A 25,934-nucleotide genomic window follows, 5' to 3' on the forward strand; every position below is an offset into this window, starting at 1 on the left:
GCCAGATTAATGGTAAAATGTTCAACTTTGACTAGACGTAGTGAGTGGAGATGATCGTAGTAATTGTAACATATCATATAGGAACTAGACTAGTTCCTTTAAGACTAGACAGAGTTGTCACAAATCTGCCAGCAGGGTCAGGAGTTTAGCCTTGATTTAGTTTACAGTAAACTAACAATTTTCCAAGATATTTGTATATCGTACGTTTGGCCCTCACCGGCCTCCTCTCGTGTTAGGGGTTGGCCGATGTTTGAGGGCGCACCGTCACGGCGTACCTTACAGACTAAGTTGTATGTCTGCTGACTCCAATGATGTAACACTGGACAATAAATATGAGACAACGAAGTTTACGAAAATGCCTTGATTTTCTGGAATAGTTGTACCCTTTCAAGTTTCCAAACGTGACTATGGAATAAAAATATCGTGAATAAAAAGATATACAAATTAGAAATATCTAGGAAAATTGTTAGTTTGTTTGTTGAATTTGATTATAATGCAGACAATGTAATGTAACTAATAGAAGTATTGACAATGTAGAGAGTATGACTTGTATCAATTCTTGCATGTAATTACACAGAAGCATGTATCTCTAAGTTGGAATGTCATTTGATATCTGAAGCCTTGAAACCAGTTAATCATTCCAGGAATGAGCGGAATGTAGCCACTGGTATTTTTTAGCATAATGGCTTCAACAATATTATGTAGTACAATATAATACCTGTGTATGTTTTGTGCATGTGTGCATGTGTACGTGTATGTCTGTATGTCTGTATATTGTATATTTTACCCACTTCTTAATTTGTCATTTTTTATTTTTCTATATATGTTAATGTAAATATTGTAAATTTCCCTTACTCGACATTGTGTTTTTTTGGCTCAACAATTTATCGAGTTTAAAAAAAAATCAAACAAACAAACAATAATAACAGAACCCCTTGAGTCTTGACACATGAGTTCCAGTGTGGGTATTCAGGAGTATTTGCACTCATACTTGCAGTGTTTTCTGCTGTACTTTTGCTCACTCTACTGATGAAAGTACATGTGGGTGCAGAGAACACTGCAAGCACTCATGCAAATACTACGAGTACGCCAAGTTTGCACTCACATGTCATGATGTTCTATCATAGTCTAGAGGCTATCCGTTGGTTTATGAATCTGAGGATCTTGATAAGAGAATCACTTTCATATCCCAAAACCAATTGATATTAATCTCTAAATTAGACTTAACCTGGAATAATAATAATAATTATATAATACTTTATTTTTCTATAGCGACTTCCATCAAAACAATAACAAACCGCTTCACAATAAAATATATAACAAATGATATAAAAATACAATGATAAAAGTAAGACCAGCTCGAATACAATGATAAAAGAATCCATGTAAATAGGATTTTTAACATTCGTCTTTCCATGATTGGAAAGTCTACATAAACCAAAAAATGGTCATCAGCTTTACACAGGTTATAATATTAACACACGAGGATTGTTACCCAACACAAATTGAAAAATCACAGACTAGTCAATCAATATTTATTGCCATAGCAAGCATGGTAAATAAACTTTGAACAGCTTGTGTATTATAACCCCTGTAAATCATAGACTACTAGTATATTGCTTTACTAGTGTACAATGTTTGAAAGGTTACAATACGTATTTACAACAGCTGTATTTGAAAGATTACATTTTCAACAGCTAGCTTCAACGATGGCCTGTATAGATAACACAGGGTATGCACTAGGCTATTCAGATAAATCTCTAAATACATGTATTCAATCAAGGTTGCCATAGAAACAGACAATGCGTTAAATTACTTAGTCTATCTATCATTATGTTGCAGTCACTAAGTGGTTACATGTGGCCTTCATCTGTTATCTTTTATTTCTAGGAAACAAGTAATTTCTGAATAAAAGATGGCGGAACCGGTTTGTATCAAAGAGAAGTTGATGGTGCAGTGTGGTGAACTATGTCTAGATTCACCAAATAAAGTGACTGTAGTTGGAGTGGGTCAGGTTGGAATGGCATGTGCTTTTAGTATCATTCAGCAGGTAAGTCACAGCTTGACCTCTGACATAAGGCCAAATAAAAACAATTATGTGTTTCTGATAACCTGACTGACCCTATAAGTTTAAGCTGCCAACCCTAAACATTTTTTAAATATTTAAAACAAAAAGATTAGAAATTCTTGTCTTCTTGACCTTCATGCAATATGTTTTCTTTCCCCGGTCATGTCTGTACATATTTCATCAAACTATTTTTTTTGCCCAATGAAAAGTCTCGAGATTTCATAGTTTTGAAATCCATGACAAGTAGATTTCACCTCTGACCTCAAGGTCATCAATATGGTAATTGATGGAATGAAAAGTACCAGGGAGTCCACACTTTCTGAATTCAACTTGAGTAGAGACCTAAAAATACTGACCTTGAGAGCTATTCTCACTACATTTCATCTCGGAATGTCATGTTCATTTCTGTTTGTGGAATTTTCACACATCTATGGATGTTTTGTGGATTTCTCAAATCTATGGATATTTTGCAGAATTCTCACACATCCATGGATGTTTTGTGGAATGCAAAGTAACAAATACTTCAAAGAAATTTCTGTAATGCAGTGTTTAGGATTACTGGCGTGTCTGCACATCCAAAGAATATGTGACCTCGGCAGGTCACAAGATACATGTGTATGGCATAACCTACAAAAGCAAAAAAACATCAGATGTATTCAGTACAACAAAACATTAATCAGAAATAAACAAGGTTCTCAAATTTAATGAGATTTATACTCAACCTAATATTTTAAAAGTGCACTAGCAGTAATTTGAGGATTATTTTTTTGATTTGACAATTAACGATATGTAAATATTTGCTGAAAATTGTTTAAAATACCAATAATTAGACACAATCGTATATTTTAATTCCGCAAAAATAAAGAAGAAAAATATTTGTTTTTTGTAACATGACTTCAGAAAATAGAATAATACTGGTAGGTATGTCAGGAGTTTATTTTTATTTTACATTTTATTATTTTTTGATTACTTTGACCCAAAGACAAGATACTCGTTGGTCACAATACTTCCGTAAGAGTTGATGAGGTGTAAAAGAAGTAAAGGAAGACAATTACACATGTATGTGATTCAGAAGTAGACAAACACAATATGCAGACTTAGCTGTTATAGGCTGAAATCAAATCGTTTCTCTCTGGAATGTGATTGATTTTTTTTTAAATTAACCAAAAATACTTTGGCAAGAAAATCTTCAGGAAGTTGAAGTAAATTATCATAATTTTTACCTTTTTGTATATAAAAAGTTTTTCTGGTCCGCAGCGTAAACTAGGGATGGTTGGCTTATCAGAAACACTCTATTTTTATTAATTGGCCTTATAATTAGATTTTATCCATGAGTAGCATAGTAACTGGCCAAAAATCATGATCACATTAAGAAAAGATTTTAGTGTGCGGACCCCAAAATAAGTTTTGAGTGGATTAATTGTACCATACTGTACAGCTGTTTTAAGTTTGAAGTTATAACTAGTGTAGATGACTTGTGATTACTGCCTTGTTAGCTATGGTTTATTTATTCTAATGAGACTAATTTAAGTTACATCACGGTTCACCTCATTGCACTGTTTGTTAGGAGTTTTGTCCCATTGTATTCTGTAGAAGTGTAAATCAGGGATGTTTTTCTTATTGTTCAGACATAGAGGAAAGCAGCAGTGCTCTATGATTCACATTGAGGGCACACATTCTGTAAAGGTCTATTTCATCATGATACTATGTAGAATTTTGATAGCAGAGCTTGTCAAGTATTGACATTGAGGGCACACTTTATATAAAGGTCTGTTTCATCATGATATGTTGTAGTATTCATAGCAGAGCTTGTCAAGTATTAACATTGAGGGCACAGTTTATTATATAGGTCTATTTCATGACATTTTGTAGTATTTATAGCCATGCTTGTCAAGTATTGACATTGAGGGCGCACTTTCCATAAAGGTCTATTTCATCATAACATTTTGTAGTATTTATAGCAGGGACTATCAAATATTTATGTAGAGGGCTCACTTCATGTAAAATGTGTCTTTTATCTAGTTTCTTTGTTTATCTATCAGGGTTTGTCAAGTGAAGTTGCTTTAGTTGATGTGATGGAAGATAAGCTTCGTGGTGAAATGATGGATCTACAGCACGGAATGCCATTCATGAAAAAAGTGAAAATCAGTGCCAGTACTGGTAAGTTTAATACCTGTGTATACGATAACAAATACTTAGTACCCAAACTTATAATACATGTCAGAAGTATATGAACACAATAATATAAAGTGCTGTATAAAAATTGATACAAAAGTCAAACATTTTTAGGTATAGGGTGTTTCTTACTAACTGACTGACTGACTGACTGACTGTCTTGAAGAGCTGATCAAGTAGGCTGGTCTTCAGCCTTAAAGGGCTAATTTTCAATCCTTGGTCAGTGTCTTGGCATTTCTGATGTATATCACGCCAACATTTTCACAAATACAGTCCATAAAATGCAACTAAATTTCAAAAAACCGTGACAGATTTCTTTCCTGTACATTCATAATACTGTAGTCCAACATTAGGAGATAAAAAATCTGTAATACTCTCTATGACAGTTTCATAGGTGCTGTATGAGCTCTGTGAGTGTGTTACATGGTCAAAGTTAACTAGTATAAGGATAATCTTAATCTAACCCCTATTTATATGCAGAGCAGGACTTTAAACCATCAAAACAGCAGTCCTGAAATATTCTGCCAGTCCAGCACTCACTACAACACAAAAATCACATCTCTAGACCAGCGCCCTCAATTAGCCAAACCATCAAATCATTGTTAATTCTCTGTGTCAGCCCTAGCAGTGTTTGTATTACCTTGAATGAACTGCTGTAGTCAGTGACCTTTGACCCACCACGTACACAAAACGAGGTCAGAATCTTGGTCACACCTATTCAGCTGTAACGTCAAACGTCTGATTCGTAGAATTTGTCATTGTCTGCATAACAATGTAGTCAGTGTACATGTATACTTAGTGATGAGTTGAAAACATACACACATTATATTTACATGTTAGAAATACTGAGCTGTTTCTGAAATACATAAAAACTTCTATAAATATCTCTGAGTAGAGTTCTTATGACTAATTAAACTCAAAATTGTAATCCTGTTTTCCTTAACTTTTTATTTTTTGTGTTTACCCTGATTGAGAGTGGATTAAACAAAGTATTTGTTAACACCTTAATGTTGAAATCACTTTTAAAATGAAGTGAAATCTATCCAAATCAAAAGTTTACAGTGAAATTTTCAACCAATGTTTCATTATAAGTTACTTCATATAAACAAAGGAATGTGATACGAAGTACTTGATTTTTAACCAGCAACAACAATGGATTTATTGGTTCACTATTTCATACAATTGGACTGAGTCCAATATTAAAGATAAAAATAACACTAAAGTGAAAGAATTTGTACCACTCCAACTTATGAACTTTGAGATTTGGTTTATGAGATACATTTTGGTGAAGGGCACTCTATCTCATTGACAAATATGTATGTTTCCATGGTAATTCTCCCCTATTAACATTGCATGAATTCTACAGTAGTTGTTAACTTGTCATAACCTAGGGAGTTCTGTGTCACCTGATGCATGTACCAGTCCTGTACTCAGACTCTAGTAGCCTGCCACCATGGCGGCTGCCTCTGGAGGTACACCGGAAGAAATTCTGGATAAGATTGGAGAACATTGTCTGTCCTGTTCAATTTGTTTGGAGCAATACGTGGTACCTAAAATTCTACCATGTCATCATACATTCTGTCTGCACTGTTTGGAGACACTTGTCAAGAAAAAAGGAGTCTTAAACTGTCCGACATGTCAGCAGGAAGTTGATCTAAAATCTGGAGGAGTTGCTGCATTGAAGAACAACTTTTTCATGAACACACTACTGGATGTGGTTGAGAAGAGAACAGAAGAGGCAAAGAAAACACAACATAAATGTGAGTTGATCTGTGAAGAAAATGAGGCTACACACTTTTGTAGAGATTGTGAGCAGTATTTCTGTAATGACTGTCTGAATTTAGTTCACAAAAAACTGAAACGTGCTAGCTCACATACAGTACTGTCTGTAGAAGAACATGAAAAGACGAAGTTTGCTATGCAGTCGGCCATTTTGTCTGTTGAACGTTGTAAAGGTCATCCTGCAAATGAAGTCAAATTTTTCTGTGATACTTGTCAAGTACCAATCTGTTCTGACTGTACTGTTATTGAACATCCAAATACCAGCCATTCTTATAGATATCTTCAAGACGTGGCTGAAGAGTATACCAAGGAGTTGTCAGAAATGGTGGAGAAATTGAGAGAGAAAGCTAAGGAAGCAGACGAAAGTAAAACTAAAGCAGTAGATGTATGTAAGAAAGTGAAAAATCAGTTTGAAGTGGAGGAAAGGAAAGTAAACCAGCAAACAGAAATGAGCACAAATGCTATCAAGACAACTATAAAGAGAAATATTAAGGAACTTGAGTCACAGATTGACATGCTTGAGACAAATGCAAAGGAACAGATTGACATGATTGAAGAACAGCAGTGTACATTGATAGAGGGTTTGAAGACAGACTGCCATCTCCAGGTCAAACAATTAGAAACTCAGATTGCTGATTTAGAATTCAAATCCGAAAACATTATCAGTACATCTGGATATGTAAAGGCATTAGTTAACCATGGCAGTGCAGCTCAACTTGTGTCCAGTAAAGCTACAATTGTACAACGAATTGAAGAGTTAGTTGCCATGGAAACCAAACCTGGGGTTAAACAGGAAGTGGTCACATTCAAACCTTCCAGTGATATCACTACTGATGGAATTCTGGGAGTTCTGAGATATGATGTATGTCCATCTCTGTGTACAGTTGAAAACATTCCAAAGAGACTAGTAAAAGGTGAATCTGTCAAGTTACTGATAACAACTAAAGACAACAGAGGTAAGACAGTCATACCAAACCAAGAAGTGAAAGTGAAAGTAAGAAAACCAGATGGATCACAAGAAGACATCCCAGTAACTGACAACAAAGATGGTACACACTCTGTATTGATACATGGTGAAATGGATGGTAAATATCAAGTTACCATGGTGATAGGAGACCAACCAATACCAGGATCACCATTGGTACTACCTGTCATCAAAGGATTGGTGAAGACTATTGGTAAAGAAGGAAGTAATGAAGGAGACTTCAATCTCCCTTTCAGTGTCACCTTGAACAGACATGGTGACATGGTTGTAGCTGATACAAATAATCAAAGAATGCAAGTCATTGATATTCATGGGAAATGTAAGAAAGTGTTGAAATTCACACAGTTTAAGGAGAACTTTCGCCCTCGTGATATAGCAATATCAGCTGATGATGAATACTTCATGACAGATTATTGGAATAAACAAATAGTGGATAGTGACGAAGATGGAAATGTGATCAGATGCTTTGGACAAAATGAACTGAAGTATCCACTAGGTGTCTGTATTGGTCCTCTAGATGGTACTGTCTATGTCACTGACTGGGATGGAGAGTTTGGGGATGACACAGACAAGGAAGGTAGTCACTGTATTAGAAAATACAGACAGAATGGAGATTACATCAACTCCTTTGGCAAGTATGGTGATGAGAATGGTGAATTCAAAGGACCCTACTACATGTACATTGACAGTCAAGGAATCTTGTATGTAACTGACTGTGATAATGACTGTGTCCAGGTCTTCAATGCTGATGACCAGTTCCTGTACAAGTTTGGGATTGCAGGTCAAAGTGAAGGTCAGCTGTTTGGTCCAAGTGGAATAGTGATGGACAAGGACAGATATCTGTATGTCAGTGATTGCGAACATCGTGTACAGAAATTTGACATGAGTGGAAGATTCATCTGTCGTATTGATAGAGATGAAGATAGACTGAATATCCCTACAGGTCTAGTATTGACTAATGATGTACCAGTCAAACTAGTTGTAGTTGATTGGAACAACCACTGTCTGAAAGTATTTGTACTGTAAGACTAGAAACTATGTCTACAGTGATATAAGTTGAGAGTAAAATGTACCCACATGTATAAATCTACATACAGGGCCAGACAATACAGATTATTGGGATATTCTGATGTACCAGTCAAACTAGTTGTAGCTGACTGTGACAACCACTGTCTGAAAGTATTTGTACTGTAAGACTAGAAACTATGCTTACAAACTGACATTAAGCTCAGAGTAAAATGTACCTGTATATGTATAAATCTACATACAGGGCCAGACAATACGGCGTATTCCGGTTATCGAACTTCCGGTTGTTTCGCAGGAAAGTATCGCGAGAGGGCGCACCATATCTGACAAAGTGAGGGCCAGAATTTTCGTCATGGCATCTAATAGTATGGCGATGTATGAAGCTGTCAACAAAATGGGCGTAAAAGAACTCCGTGCATTCATAAAAGAGTGGAAAATTACTACTTCTAAATCTACTAGATATCGCCAGAAATGCTGTAAACCTTGGTCTTGAAACACTAGAAAATGATAATTTTCTGAGAGAACGGAAGAGGAGACGAATAGTGGATGTCAAGCATCAAAATATAGAACTAATCGACAGCGGAAACATTGAAAGTTGGACGGAGGACCTTCGAAATATACCCGATGTATACATGATAAACATATTTCTTTACCTTACTGGTGTCTGTTGCTTGACAAAAGAACGATTAGAAAATTACAAATCTGACAACAGCTTCCAATCTGATTAAAATCCGATGTAGATGTTGGCTGATCGTTCATTGCTATTTTACCTTCGTTATTTTGCCTGAATTGACCTTCTTGGTACATGTTTACATTTTTTAGCTTGCCTGATCGCCTCCTCTACGATCAGGCTAAAAAATGTAAACATGTACCAAGAAAAATAATATCAGGCAAAATAACGAAGGTAAAATAGCAATGAACGATTAGCCGACATCTACATCGGATTTTAATCAGATTGAACAGCTTCCAGCTACAGTCATTGCAATATTGAGAGTTCGGTCGACAATTACCAAGCCACATGTTTATATTGTAACTGATGTCGCCGCATACTTAGGCCTTTCTTGTTTATTAGAACAGTGGTGTAGCACCACGGGTGAAATCATAAAACTTTGTCCAGAAAAAAACATTTCATGTACTGGTTATAAGTTGGCATAAACATATTTGTATTGATATACTCATCTTTACTATCACACTTTGGTTAGCTTGCTATTCTTCATTCAGGACCATCAGTGTATAAAAAACCCCATTGAAGTCGGCAACGAATCATAAATATTGTTGTACCACACCGCCCACCCCTTCAATGAATCGGCCTTCCATGTAACGTTTACGTGGTTCACTCATCATACCATGTCTTATACCGATCTGATTAAAATCCGATGTAGATGTCGGCTGATCGTTCATTGCTATTTTACCTTCGTTATTTTGCCTGAATTGACCTTCGTGGTACATGTTTACGTTTTTGTCCTGATCGGTAGAGGAGGCGATCAAACATGTACCACGAAGGTCAATTCAGGCACAATAACGAAAGTAAAATAGCAATGAACGATTAGCCGACATCTACATAGGATTTTAATCAGATTGGTTTTATACAAGCTGCAATAACTGTAGCGTATATTGTGATTTTGAGGGTTCTTTCCTCTGTTTTTGTACCTTTTTCCGTTCCGATGTTTGACTGGAAGCAATCGCTACAATTTCTCCAACGGTAACGCAAATGGACGAGGTCACACTGAAAACGTGAGTGAGATGTCAGTGTACTACCCGTTTCAAAATGTTGCTACTTTTGGGTTTTCCTCACGGTCGAATTGCAGAGCCAAACTTACGCGAAATATTAGGAGAACAAGAGGTTAATTTGCTATTTCGTTATTTGATGGGTGATAATGCAATATTATAGCGTAAAGTTACGGGGAATGACAGAAAATCTTTAGTCAGTGGTTACGATGCCTATAGACTCTAGCTCTATGCTTTGCAACAATGCTCTACAATTCTGGCCCTCACTTCCGGTTCTAAAACAGCGCCCCTAGTGGCCAAACAATCATATCTTTTATCTTTTCGGGGCTTCTTCGATAACCGGAATACGGCGTATTAAGATTGGTATGGTATGTATTGATATACCAGTCAGAGATTATTATAGTTGATTTAAATCTACATACACAGATACAGGACAGAGAATACAGATTGCTGTGATATTGTGATGTACCAGTCAAACTAGTGGTTGATATGTTCAATTAATGTCTGAAAGTATTTGTACCAAAAGACTGGCATTTGTGGTGACAAAACTGACATTAAGCTGAGAGTTGCTTAAAATGAAACCTGTACATGTATACATGTACATACAGGACCAGACAACAAAGATTGGTATTGTATCTACTGATATACCAGTCAAAGATATTATAGTTGATTTAAGACAATAACTTTACAATGAGACTGGAATCTAAGTCTACAAACTGACATTACATTAACATCTACCGTATTTACTCTGGTTAGCGCCCTCACACAGGCAAGTGGCCACTGCTTTTGTTTAGACAATGAGACTGGAATCTTAGTCTACAAAGTGACATTACATTAACATCTATATTGTAAAAGTTTACAGTGTCATTCTGAATACGTATATACAGAAATCAAAAGAACAAAAAAAGGAAAAAAAAACAGGAATCAAAAAAAAAAAAAAAAAATTGATCTGATGTATTATATAATATTAAAAGTACATTTTATACTTGAACACATTCCCTATGTATATGTACATATAGGAGGTGAAATCATTGTCTAAAAATACTTGTACTGGTATTTGTATCTACAAAGTGACTTAATCTCAGAATTATGAGTTCTTGAGATATACCTATACTGTATACATATATATAGATCTTTATACAGGACCAGACAAAAGAGTAGATGTAACAGTCAGACAAGTTGTCATTAGAGATATTATTCCCCAATATTTTTATTCACTCAGCCACGGAAAATACATGTATGAAAACCTTCTGGTAACAAGTATTTTTCAGATGAATGAAGAAAAATATTGGAGAATAATATCGGTAATTAGATATACTATTCACAAGCCAAGTTTAACAAAAAAATATGGTATTTATACCCTGATCATGTCACAACAACGTGTGACTATGTCATGACAACGTGTGTCTATGTCACTGGTTGTGCTGTTTTGAATTTAGTGAAAATGTTCAAAAATACTTTTACTTTCCCTGGTTTTTCTTTGATATTACTGGCGCTGGTATAATTATGTTATTCTCCAATATTTTACTTCGTTCAGCCACAGAAAATATGAGTGACCTAAGGGGCCTTGTCAATACGAGTCATGAGATGAGTAGTGACAAAACTATCTAGTAACAAGTATTTTATGGGCAAATGAAGAAAAATATTGGAGAATAATATAACTATACCTCCTCAAGTGTAGTTTATGAAAAAAAGGTGAAAAATAATCATGACAATTTGGAATGTTTTGATTCATATTTTGAGTACTGCAGAATTAGATCCAAAATAAATTCTTATTTGTCATCCATATTGTCACTTTAAAGAGTTAAATATTTGTTTGTGATTAATATAATCCATGACTTATTTAGTAGAAGAATGATTTTCAGTAAATAAATGAATTAACTGACAATGTTTTTGTGAATATTTCCTCTTAAATCCATCTGATTAAAATCTAATCAAAATACGGCTAGATTTCATGTATTTTCTACTTAGATTGTTTTGTACAAGTGAACTGAAGTTAAGTAGTGCTATAGGTGTGATGGAATGTATGTATGTATTATGTGTGTGTGTATGTATGTATGTATGTATGTATGTATGTATGTATGTATGTATGTATGTATGTATGTATGTATGTATGTGTGTGTATGTTATGTGTGTGTATGTATGTATGTATGTATGAATGTGTGTATGTGTGTATGTATGTATGTATGTATGTATGTATGTATGTATGCATGCATGTATGTATGTATGTATGTATGTCTGTCTGTATGTATGTCTGTATGTATGTATGTATGTATGTATGTATGTGTGTGTATGTATGTATGTATGTATGTATGTATGTATGTATGTGTATGTATGTATGTATGTATGTATGTATGTATGTGTATGTATGTATGTATGTATGTATGTATGTATGTGTATGTATGTATGTATGTATGTATGTATGTATGTATGTGTGTGTATGTATGTATGTGTGTGTGTGTGTATGTATGTATGTATGTGTATGTATGTATGTATGTGTGTATGTATGTATGTATGTATGTATGTATGTATGTGTGTGTGTATGTATGTATGTATGTTTGTATGTATGTACGTGTGTATGTATGTATGTATGTATGTATGTATGTATGTATGTATGTATGTATGTATGTATGGCTGAACATATTTATTTGAAAAAAAGAATTGTTTCTGGTCAGGACAGTTTGTCTAAAGTGGTGCGATGACATTAATCTATTTTTTTTTTAATTCTCAACAAACCTGTCACTCAATCTGCTATTTATAGCAGTTACTGTTCTTTTTATTTAGTACTTTAGAGCAAGTGTGTATGTGGGGTAGATGTCATTTGGTTGTTCATGATTGTCTCTGCAGTTGTCTTCACTGAAGTAGGGAGGGTTATTTTTGGGTTTCCTCTCTAATCTGCAAACTGTATGGGCTGGACAAACACGAGATAAAAAAGAGACCAACTCAAGTGTATTTTTGAAGTGATGTGCACGCTGGCCAGAAACACATTTTTAGGGGGCCTTAGGTGTATTGTAGCTTTATATTGCTGATTCAGCAATAGAAAGTTAAAATATGGCTATAGGCATACTAGAAAGCAGGTTGGCTATGAGGTGGTGGGTGGGTAATGGTGGATAGAGAGCGAGAGAAGTCGTTGCTGGTGACGTAGCTGAAATTGGGATGGTTTTATTTAGTAAGTAATATAAAAGTAATTAAAGACTAGAGATTACAGAAAGTGAATTATAACTAATATTGATGTAAGGGATGTACGGTTCTGTCGATAGATATGTACAACATCTGAAATAGTTTTTTCCTGTTAGTGTAATTATGCCATTATTGATCAATAGTTTACGTCAAAGTGTTGCAAAAATGATTGTTGTAGTTTGTGTCTCTCTTAACCATGACTATAACTATAGCTTGCCAAAGGTTTTATAAAATATATATTAGTGAATTCATATTAAGGTATCCATAATATGAATTTTTATGTCTCCTTCTAAATTGCTTCAATCTTCATTTATTTAATTGTACATTCATCGTATAACCACTTCTAATTAGTATTTAAAGGGGCACAGGCTGAGTTTAGACGGTTTTTACTTTGGTTAATAATACAAAATACTTTACATAAAATGATGGCTAAACTAATCAAGTATAGTGTTTACAACGATTCATGTAGCCATGACGTGTCACTTTTTTACCAACCATCCAACTCATGCGTTGTTCATGTAATGACAGGGATTTCCTCAGATTTGTTGATACGTACCAACAATTATGTCATCAAATCTTTCATATATTATATCTAAATACCAGGATTGAGTTATACCAGTATCAAGTAATGAATGAGTGTGCTTCAGTAAGTAGAATACAATATGTAACACTTCGTAGGCAACAAAAATTGCGTCCAAAAACCGTCTAAACTCAGCCTGTGCCCCTTTAAAGTAAACAACTGAATAAAATGACAGCTCTCCAATAACCAATTTACAGTGGAACCACTTTTAGATGCAGTAATACCTAATGTTGGCCAAACATAATGATACATTTCCCACAATGCACCATACAAGATGGTAGATTTCTCCAATGCATCATTCAAGATTTCCGCAATGCATCATTCAAGATAGCGGATTTCCCTATGATACCATATTCAAGATGGTGGATTTACCCAGAATGCATCATTCAAGATGGTTGATTTACCACAATGCACCATTCGAGTTGATGGATTTCCCACAGTGCACCATTCAAAATGGCATGTTTGCAAATTCTCCTTAGCATGTTATTCTTGAAGATAATAATCATAAAATATACCATAAATTCATAAATATATAAAGATGTAAACAAATTACAAACTGAATTATTTCAAATTTTGTATTCCCTTCAGACTATTCAATCAGTGCAAAGTCTAAGATCTGTGTGATTACAGCCGGTGCCAGACAGAAAGAAGGTGAAAGTAGACTTAACCTTGTACAGAGAAATGTGGAGATTTTTAAAAGTAAGTACAACATCCTAGTTAACTTATAGAATTAATTTTCATTTTAATCGAGTAAGTAATTTTTTGAGAAAATTATAACAGACAGACAGACACACATATACACTCACACACACACGAACATACAGACACATATCTGACGTACACACACAGACACAAACACACACACACACACAGACAGACACATATACACAGACAGACAGACAGACAGATGCACACAGACACATACACACACAGACAAACAGACAGACATGTACACACACACACACACACACACACACACACACACACATACACACATCACCATACTATAACCTAAGGTAAAAACAAAACATTTAAAAACAGAATAATTAAGCAATAAACCACCCCCGTGGGGATGGTATACCAAGAGGTTTTGACCAGTGAACGAAATATATGCACGAGCGATAACGAGTGCATATATTGAGTTCACTGGTCAAAACCGAGTGGTATACCATTTCCAGGGGTGGTTTATCGCTATTATATTATACCAGTATATTGAAAATATCGGAAACAAGATAAGACGCAACATTTTCTGGTTTCATTTGCACCCCCATCCCTGCACGGACTACAACGTTTGTAGACAAACAGTCAACATCAAAATTTGAACGCGTGCCAACTGTGCATTATCACTCATTTTAGACGTGCTAGTTCGATGTCTAGGCCAATCAGATCTCTCGATTTGTGCCATCAATATACTAGTATAATATAATTCTCTGTCTCTGTAAAATAATATATCAGAGTCTAATTCCATACCTTACCCCTTACCACAGTCAGACAAAATTATTTTGTATAGGACATGCAGCAACTCCTTTAAATATGAATTTTTGTTTTATTGTCATGTAATAAATATATATACGGGTACATAAATAATGAAATGTGTATTGATTTCGCGTGCTTTGAAAAATTTACAAAAAGCAGTAATAACATAGAGTGTAGAAGACTCCTAACATGAGATTGGTGCGCTAGCAGAGAACTTATCAGTTCATTCAGAGTGCGGACTGCAGTTTGGTAAAAACTAAACAATGTGACTTAGAACCTGATTTGATCACAGTACCACATGCCTAAGTTCAGAAGTTGGAAAAAATTACATGCTGGAAGGAAATCATCGTTTACAATTGACTGAGCTCTTTTCTTTACTCGAGATTTGTACAATGTTGTAAACTTTGAAAGACTTTGAAAGTCATAAAATGGTCAATCTTTAAGTCTTGATTACCCAGACTCACGTCACTGGATCGAGCTCTCACTTTTTATGGTTACTGCCCCCTAAGAGAGTATGGTAAAATAGTAAACAAAATGTGTGTGACTTCCGCTTTCATTTAGGACAAATGCATCGTGGGAAAGGGTCGGGTGAATCAAAACTGGCGTTAATTAACAGACTATGCAGTCAACACTGGAAGCGTTTCAACCTGGTGTATCTACTTTCAAAACTTCCGTACTCTCGTTGTTCATGCCACACTAGATCTAGGGCTATAGCTTCCCCTGGGAGCCCTGGCTTTTACTTATTAAAATACAACTTGGTATCAGAAAGGTATACTTTTTGCATAAAATTGGTATCACAACACTTTGGGTTTCAGTGTTTGTGAGGAGCCTCCCCATAATGTTACCCATGGAGATAAAACCAATCCCCCCCCCTCCCTCCTCCGGGCCTGTGCCCCATATCTGACAGTCTAGAGTGACAGATACCTGTTAAATTATCATTTTACAAATTCAATATATGGCTTTCCTTATGTTATTGTAATTTAATGCCTTTATGTACATTTTTAGCGCTGAGTGTAGTACACTTTATAAGAAATTAAATTCTCATTATTATTATTTGCTTGATTCATGCATCCTAACCGATAGAGGAAGTCATATACTTTTTGTGTACTATTTCCCCAGTCTCTGGGGGTCATAGCTGCCATCAAGGGCGGAGAAATCCCGATGACAAGAATCTGGATAAAGCGGGTCTAGCACACTATGGAAATTCTTTTGTGATAGCTACTGGCATACTGTTCAGCAGATTGCCAGGAAAAATCACGTAGACACTGTGCTATGGGCTGAAAAGCGATTTTCTAACGCCAAAATTGATCACCAACTTGACCACAAGGATCAAAATGTGTTGATTTTTACCAGCGACTACCGACTGCGAGGAGTGTGTTATGGCTTACAATATTTTCCCACTATATGCTCCATAATATGGTCTTCAAAGGAGCTAGGAGTGACATCATGTGGTTTAAAAAGACGCCTTGTAATATCGTTTTCAGTGGCTCCGTACAATTACCAGAATTAATGCAATGATGTGAAGTTTGTTGGGCACTGCCATTTTGAAAGGACATCATGCTGGTCATGTTCAATGGCCGTGATAGCAAAAAACTTGTCACAGTGTGCTGTGTACTTGTCGCCAGCAAAAAAATGGCCAGTCTGCGGGGACTGTGAGTGACCGCAAGTAAGAATTTCTGTAGCGTAGTACCTGCTTTACCAAGACTAACCCAGGCTAGGCAACATCTCTCAGTTACTGAAACTGTATTTTGAAATCTTTCTAGTAATTTATAGTTTATGTATGAAAGTCTATCTTTCTGTTTTCTCCTTGTAGGTATCATACCAAAACTGGTTAAAAACAGTCCTGATACTATTCTACTGATTGTCTCCAACCCAGGTATGTTATAGATACAGGTGTGTGTGATCATAGATACAGGGGTGTGTGATTATAGATACAGGGGTGTGTGATTACAGATACAGGTGTGTTTGTGATTACAGATACAGGTGTGTGTGATTACAGACAGGGATGTGCTATATTTATGGTATTCTTCAATTTTGGTTCATTTTATGCATTTCTGGGTTGTTGTTTTTAGACATTATGCACACATGGAGAAAGTACTAAATAATCTTTCTTTGTTCCCAATCAGTGGATATTTTGACTTACGTTGCTTGGAAAATCAGTGGTTTACCTCCTCACCGTGTCATTGGCAGTGGTACCAATCTGGATTCTGCACGATTCCGATTTCTGATTGGTGAAAAATTAAGCATAGCGCCCTCTAGCTGTCACGGATGGATAATTGGAGAACATGGTGATTCAAGTGGTAAGTAGAAATGATTTGATTGGTTCAGAATGTTTACTTGTTTACTCAGTGTTTCTGATACTCATTGTTTTGATTGACAATTCATTTGTTGTTTTGCTTCAAGAGTAAAACAAATCTGTTTTCGCTTGAGTCACCACATATTATGGGATAGGGAACAGCATGTCATATCACTATTTAAATACGACTTTTAAAGTGGCCATATGTACGAGGATTGGGTCATTTATTTTTTTTAAACAATTTTATCATGGCTTCCTACTTGAAAAATCAATTTGCAACAACATTAACTAAGTCTGTGTTTGTAACTCAGTACATTACAAAAAAACGAGACAATGTGAAAAAAAGTGTGTTATTGTACATACAATAATAACCCTATTAATATATTTTACACTTTATTGAGTAATAAACAATGATTTGGCATATGTTTTTTTTCACATTGAGTTTTCAAGTAGGAAGCCATGATAAAATTATGTTATAAATTAAAAATCAACAATAAATAACCAATCCTCATCCATATGGCCACTTCAAGACTGAAATAAAGTACTTCCTCTTTCATAGTTTTAGTTTGTGTTTGTTTTAGGTTCCGATAGTTGATCTAAGTATAGCGCCCTCTAGCGGCCATAGATGGATAATTGGATCTATCATTGTTCTAATTTTTTTCATTCAGTGCCTGTGTGGAGTGGTGTCAATGTAGCCGGTACCTTCTTACAACAGTTAAACCCTAAATGTGGAACACCAGAGGATTCGGAGGGTTGGAATGAACTCCATAAAGAAGTGGTTCAAAGGTAAACTTGTCATCTTCATCATTTGAAATCAACTCTGACCAGATGATGTGGGTCATGCTGCAAAGCATGCTGGGATAAAATATCGCATTCCAGCTTGTGGTCATTACAAGTACATCTAGTTAAAACTCATTATGTCACGTTGACGGCCATATTTATATTCCATATTTCATTAGTTGTTTATTTGATGTGACGACCAACAAGTATTGTCATCAAAAAGTCTATATACAAAAATGTCTATTAGCAATTATTATATTCGTAAACATTTCAAGAATTATAATTACATAGACAATCATATCTAACAAAAGAGTTTTAAAGCTACACTAGCTACAATAGGCCATTGCAGACTGCAAACATGAAATTGAGAATACAGCGCCCTCACTCAAATTGGGGTATCATCACCTCATAGTACCGTTTCCAAGAGCTTTGTCCCTTGGTATTCTGTAGAAGTGTAAATCAGGGATGTTTTTCATATTGTTCAGATATTGAGGAAAGCAGCAATGCTCTATAATTAACCAAGTAACCTATACCATGTATACCCCCAAGGTACACACAGACAGGAAGTAGAGCGCCAACATGGCAAATTTTGGAAAGGCCTATTGGATCACTTTTTTTTTAAACTTTTTTGTTAGATATAAACACTTACTCATAATTTCATATACCCTGCACAATATTGATCCAACTGTGGGTAAATATATTTGTGTAGCTGTATAGATATGGTACAATTAATCCAATCAAATTTATTTTTGGGTCCGCACCCTAAAATCAGCACCCCCAACGTGATCACTATTTCAACATATCACTGTTACTTATAAATAAAATCAACCTCTAATTAATATGTACAATGTCTAATTATTGGCATTTTAACAATTTTCAGTGAATATATTGTTGGTCGAAAAAGTAATATTCCCGTTCCAGGTAGTGCAACTTTAGAGGTTTCAAGTAATATATGTGTTTGTGTTTCTTACAGTGCATATGAAATCATTAAACTGAAGGGTTATACATCCTGGGCTATTGGTCTAAGTGTTGCTACTCTAGTCAATGCTGTATTACGTAACCAACACAATGTCTTTGCTGTATCCACCCTGGTCAAGGTAAACTTACCCTTATCGACTTTACAGGAATGCTATCGTCATTCCGAGGAGGTTTATGGTCATGTCAGGTTCTCCTTTCCATTCATGGGATTTGGTGGGGGCATTCTGCGACATTCTGTGACATATATCTGCGACATTCTGTAACATTCCGTGACATTCCGTGACATTCCGTGACATTCTGTGACATTCTGTGACATTCAGTGACATTCAGTGACATTCTGCGACATCCTGTGACATTCTGTGACATCCTGTGACATTCTGTGACATTCCGTGACATTCTGCGACATTCTATGACATCCTGTGACATTCTGTGACATCCTGTGACATTCTGTGACATTCCGTGACATTCTGCGACATTCTATGACATCCTGTGACATCCTGTGACATTCTGTGACATTCTGCAACATTCTGTGACATTCTGTGACATCATGTGACATTCTGTGACATTCTGCAACATTCTGTGACATTCTGTGACATCCTGTGACATTCTGTGACATTCCGTGACATTCTGCGACATTCTATGACATCCTGTGACATTCTGTGACATCCTGTGACATCCTGTGACATTCTGTGACATCATGTGACATTCTGTGACATTCTGCAACATCCTGTGACATTCTGTGACATTCTGTGACATCATGTGACATTCTGTGACATTCTGTGACATTCTGCAACATTCTGTGACATTATGTGACATTCTGTGACATCCTGTGACATTCTGTGACATCCTGTGACATTCTGTGACATTCTGCAACATCCTGTGACATTCTGTGACATTCTGTGACATCATGTGACATTCTGTGACATTCTGCAACATTCTGTGACATTATGTGACATTCTGCGACATTCTATGACATCCTGTGACATCCTGTGACATTCTGTGACATTCTGCAACATTCTGTGACATTCTGTGACATCATGTGACATTCTGTGACATTCTGCAACATTCTGTGACATTCTGTGACATCCTGTGACATTCTGTGACATTCCATGACATTCCGTGACATTCTGCGACATTCTATGACATCCTGTGACATCCTGTGACATCATGTGACATTCTGTGACATTCTGCAACATCCTGTGACATTCTGTGACATCATGTGACATTCTGTGACATTCTGTGACATTCTGCAACATTCTGTGACATTCTGTGACATCCTGTGACATTCTGTGACATCCTGTGACATTCTGTGACATTCTGTGACATTCTGCAACATCCTGTGACATTCTGTGACATTCTGTGACATTCTGTGACATTCTGCAACATTCTGTGACATTATGTGACATTCTGTGACATCCTGTGACATTCTGTGACATTCTGTGATATTCTGTGACATTCTGTGACATTCTGTGACATTCTGCTCATAAAAGTAATCCTACTAGTAATTAATGCCACTCCAGGAAATAGACGTGTTTTCATAAACTTTGAGTTCTGGAGATTCATTTCATGTTTTCACATCACATAAATTTGCACGGTTGCCAAGAAACACTGAAAAGAAACTTGATTCTCCTATATTGCTCTTACACTGGTTCACCATTGCCTCATCATGGGACTTAGCAGATATGCATATTTATGAAATGCACACTCAGTCTGAATGTCCATGACTATTTATCTGAAGGTAATAATTAGTACTTAGAAGTGAATATTCATTGTGTATCTGATCTGCTAAATTCCATGAGGCAATGGAGAACCAGTGTGAGAACAACAGAGATGAAATAAAGTTTTAAAATAGTGTTTCATGGCAATCGAGCAAAATTTATGAGATGTGAAATCATGAAATGAATCTCCAGAACTCAAAGTTTATGAAAATACCTTTATTTCCTAGGCAGCTTTTCACCTTGTTATCATGATTGTGATGGGCCAATTGTGTAAAGTAAATGCATATCAAGTCAATATCTTTCCCTTCTCTAATTCATCAGTTATGTCTGCCTCACCACTAGAGGGCTCCATTCATAGTGTACCATCTGCTATCTCTGCTAATTCTTGACTTAGGAGCATCTTTCATTATAACGTTCTGTTGCTCTATCTTCTATCTCCTCAACTCATCACTAGAGGGCGCCATCTCTAACCAGATCTCTAAACTCCCCTTTCTTGTTCTTCAGCCATCTTCACATCTATCATCTCTTCTCTATTTTCTTTCAAATTATTATTCATCAACCTAGGGAGTTCATGGCTTAGAAGAAGAAGTCTTTTTCAGTGTACCATGCGTCCTTGGTTACTATGGCGTTGAGTACACACTGTGTCAACGACTATCCGATCCAGAAATGCAACAATTGCAGAAAAGCGCTAGCACCATGTTCACTCTGCAAAAAGACCTAAAGATGTGAAAAACATGACTTCACATACTGGTATATTAGGTTTATGGCCTTAGTCGTACATTGCTGTGTTGTCAAATGTATTGCATGTAACATGCTCTAATGCCCATGTTTTTCTGTAATGAGTGGATGTTTACAACGCGTAACAGATAACTAAAGCGTTTCAGTTACTTGCCCCATTCACTTAATAGAACTTTCATATCAGGTGTAAAATAACAATGTATTCACTGCTTTAATTAACAGCTCAGAAAGTTGTCAATCTAATAATCTATATGTAAATAATGCTTACTCATTGGGAAGGTAGACCCCAGCTGATCACTATCAGTAAATGAAGTGTCAATCAAATTTGCCTATATTCTAATTGTGACAGAGTTGGGGGTTCGTTCATCTGCTGGTGACGTTGTTTACAAATTGAGTACATTTAGCGTTACTGGGCTGATAATTGTACACCGTCATTTTACACCTGATATGAACATTCTAAGTGAATAGAGCAAGCAGCTGAAATGCTTATCTGTTATCCGTTATACATTGTACACTTTGCAGTGGACTGTATTTTACCTCACTCTAGAGAGTCAAAATAGAATGATTCTTGTATGATGTACCTAAGTGGTATGATTTTATTTCTGGTTCATGAGCATTGATTGCAGTGTTGCCTGGCAACAGAACTTTAGAGTGTTGCCTGGCAACAGAACTTATATCCCCATAGATACCCTTTGTGTTATTTCTTACCTTGTTTTTGTATGACTTTGTTTGCATTGATGTTATAGCATGAAAAGACTATCTCTGAAATTACAATTAAAATCAAGAAACCTGATACAAAACATCGTCCGGCTTGACAAAAATCTAACCAACAGTGCTACATTTTATCGTCTGACTCAAAAAACTTCATACTAACAGTGCTACATTTTATTGTTTCTGGGTGAACAGAAATCTTACCAACAGAGATATTTGTCGAGCAAGACAATAAAATGCAACAGTGTTTTGTAAGATATTATTGCGCCAGATGATAAAATGAGGGAGTTTTAGTAAGATTTTTGTTGAGCCAGGCAATGACGTTTGTTTCAGGTTTCCTGATTTTAATTGTAGGAATTTAACAAACATTCACACATGAAATTTATTCACCAATATATGTACGTATCCATAGTAACTCAAAATACGTAAGTTTTGTTTTGTATGTTCCAAATACACAAGTAACTAATTGCATCTCTTTTCATTTGCACACAGGGTTTACTTGGAATCGAGGAGGAAGTGTTTATTAGTTTACCGTGTGTGTTAGGAGGTAATGGTATTGAGTATACTTTGACGCAAAAACTGACTGACGAAGAAGTACAAAAAGTTAAAAAGAGTATCGACACGTTAGCAGCAGTGCAACAGGATATAAAGCTACCAGCCAGAACTGAATGTGTTATGTAGACATCAAGCTACCAACCAGAACTGAGCCTGTGTTATGTAGATCTCGACATAAAGCTACCAGTTAGAACTGAGTGTATAAGCAATGAGTCAAAACTTAGTGTGTTATGTAGACATAAAGCTACCAGTTAGAACTGAGTGGCTTCTCAAATATGGTTACACAGTGTATTTACTTAAAGAGTACATATGTATCGGATTTTTAAAGGAATTTAGTCAAAGTATGAATTTAATATATTAGTGTAAAACAAAAGCTTTGTATTTTTTTTTAAAAAGAATAGTGATACTAGTATGGATGGAAATCAAGTTGTAGGCAAACTAAAACAGACACAAACTAAAACTATTGTTGCAAGATGTTGATACAACAGTGCTAAGCTATTGAATGGATGTTGGTTTAATTATAGTCTCAGTAGGGAGGCGTCTCTGAAAATTAGTTCATGACAGATTTTTTGCATTCAAGTGCGACATTCCCGACTTGGTGAGCCAGCAAGTTGGGTGTCATAAAAATTGTTTGCATCTCTAAAGCTATTTGCAGTGTCACTGATAATGGGTCAGTAAAACTGATAACAACTGATATGACATTAGGGGCTTCACACTTAGATATTGAGCTTAGCTTTGCCTGATGTGTTATGTAATAGTGCTTTATCACATTTGTAAATATTGCCAACAAACATTATTCAGTGATAAGAAAGATAAGAAACCCCACCTCCTTAGCTAATGGCTCGATTCTGTAATGTTTGGGACTTCCAATGTTTACACTATGTTGATCTCAGGGTGATTAGAATCGCACAACAGAGGAACTGCTATCACCCACTTGTGTAATCTACTACTTGCAACAAAAATAGCTTTAGTTTATAGTGGCTATCATACTTTGCTGTTAGCTTGATATCTGTAGGAGCAATTCTGCCAGGAAATGATTTTGCAAATTTCATGAAAAAAGGGGCTTGAAGTAGCCAATACTTATTACTTAAACAAGAAAAGATGTCATGTGGATTATAATGTTGCTTTAATATACTACAACTCCTGACACCAGACCATGGACGAACAAAACCTGTTACAAACAGGGAAAGTAAACAATTGAATTGGATTAATAACACTTGGCACAGCATGTTGCAACAGCAGAGACTTGTATTACACACCATAGTTTGATAAGAACAGTTTTATGGCCTCTTTATGTGTACATGAAATGCCAGGGGAACTGGAAATTTGTTTGGGAATATGTAAAGTGGCCGTAAGACTTCTTATCAAATGATGGAATGTAATACAAGTTCTGTACATGCTGTGCCAAGTGTTATTAATCCAATTCAGTTGTTTACTTTCCCTGTTTATAACAGGTTCCGTTCGTCCATGGTCTGGTGTCAACAGTTGTACATCATCAGGGATCATGTTTTAGTCTTTCACTATTTTATTACATTTTTATTCAACAATTCATAACTTAATTTTCATCATGATAGAAAAATATTACATTTTTATTGATTTAAATCAAACAATTATTTATTGAACTTCAATATTACCATATTTTTGGCAGAGTTACTTTCAGTTTTCTGGTAAATAATTTCATATTCTACCAAAGTTTTCTGGTGATTAATTTCATATTTTACCAAAGTTTTCAGTTTTCTGGTAATTAATATTATATTTCATCAAAGATCATCAGATATGTGTTTTTTTTGACATGAAGTAATAATTTTCCGGCATGTAATATGGGTGTAGTGATTTCACTGTCAGCTGACTTTTTGCGATGTATATGTACTCTGCAGGGAATGGAGAAAGCATTATCAGTTGTACCACTATAGGTCTGTGCATTGAATGACACAGTGAGCAACTACTGAGGATAAACATCCTTACTGAAAGTAGCCATATGGATGAGAATTGGGTATTTATTTTGGATTTTTAATTTGTGAAATAATTTTATCATGGCTTCCTACTCGCAAAATCAATGTGAAAAAACATAGACCAAGTCTGTGTTTGTAACTCAATACATTGCAAAAAGCTAAAAAAAAAAAAACGTGTGAAATGTTTGTTATTATATGTACAATGACAAACTTTTTACACATTTATTAATCTTTTGTAATGTATTGAGTTACAAATAAGGACTTGGCATATGTTGTTTCACACTCAGATGTTTCAAGTAGGAAGTCATGATAAAATTGTTTTATAAATTAAAAATCCAAAATAAATACCCAATCCTCATCCATATGACCACTTTAATCCTCTCATCCAACAGCTTCGGGGGCAGGGTTGGGGAGGGGGGTGTGAATTCAGTAGCTAGTTTATATCTACTAAAAAAAGTCTTTCAAACATTGGACAGTAAACGGATTGTTGCTTTATTTAATAATATTTGTAGCATCTACATTTGATGTTAATTTAGTACCTGTGACTAGGATGTCAGAAAAGACGATTACTTAATCAATCACAGTGGATGACAATTTTTGACTGATTTCCTACATGGAGTCCGTGTTACCGCCTTCAATGCTATGTCAATTAACAATAATATTTCAAGGTTTAGAGTGTTGGGCTTTGATCTAAGCTGTGGACAAGAGTGAAAAGACATGTTACTGATCAATTAATCCAAGACTACTATATAAATGTGTTATGTCATAATTACAGTGCAAACTGGGTTATCTTGAAGTTTCATTCATGGGACATGATTTTTTTTACATATAAATAGACACAATTCAACTCTAGACTAACAATAACAGAGACACAATAAACACAGCAGGATCCTTTACCCAATCACATTGAACACTGATAAAGCATTGCTATTCTTTCACAGTAGTGTAGAAAGAGACTTCTGCTGAAAAGATTACACAAAGATGGACTTTTTTATTTTAGTGGTTTCAGTTTTTACTTGCCAAATGATAATGATGAATTACTTACTTGTCTTCTTCTACAAACACTGGGAATGATACAGATATACAATTACTGACATCAGACTGTGGACAAACGGAACCTATTACTAACAAAGAAAGTAAACAACAGAATTGGATTAATAACACTTGGCACAGTATGTTGGAAGTACAGAGACTTGTATCACATTC

At 35.6% G+C, this 25,934-nt stretch overlaps 2 protein-coding genes across 2 annotated transcripts; both read left to right on the forward strand.

Moving 5' to 3' along the window:
- The first annotated feature begins 4,113 nt into the window (after positions 1–4,113).
- Positions 4,114–23,070, forward strand: LOC144452966 (L-lactate dehydrogenase B chain-like). The gene is made up of 7 exons (XM_078144202.1): positions 4,114–4,228; positions 14,113–14,223; positions 16,814–16,876; positions 17,127–17,300; positions 17,965–18,082; positions 19,050–19,173; positions 22,714–23,070. Exons 1-7 carry the CDS (start codon positions 4,144–4,146, stop codon positions 22,900–22,902), a joined length of 864 nt encoding a protein of 287 aa, XP_078000328.1. The 5' UTR covers positions 4,114–4,143; the 3' UTR covers positions 22,903–23,070.
- Positions 5,697–8,816, forward strand: LOC144453090 (E3 ubiquitin-protein ligase TRIM45-like). The gene has a single exon (XM_078144367.1). It carries the CDS (start codon positions 5,697–5,699, stop codon positions 8,034–8,036), a length of 2,340 nt encoding a protein of 779 aa, XP_078000493.1. The 3' UTR covers positions 8,037–8,816.
- Positions 23,071–25,934: the final 2,864 nt, after the last annotated feature.

This window comes from Glandiceps talaboti, chromosome 23, assembly GCF_964340395.1.
Source record: "Glandiceps talaboti chromosome 23, keGlaTala1.1, whole genome shotgun sequence".
Classification (NCBI taxonomy): domain Eukaryota; kingdom Metazoa; phylum Hemichordata; class Enteropneusta; family Spengelidae; genus Glandiceps; species Glandiceps talaboti.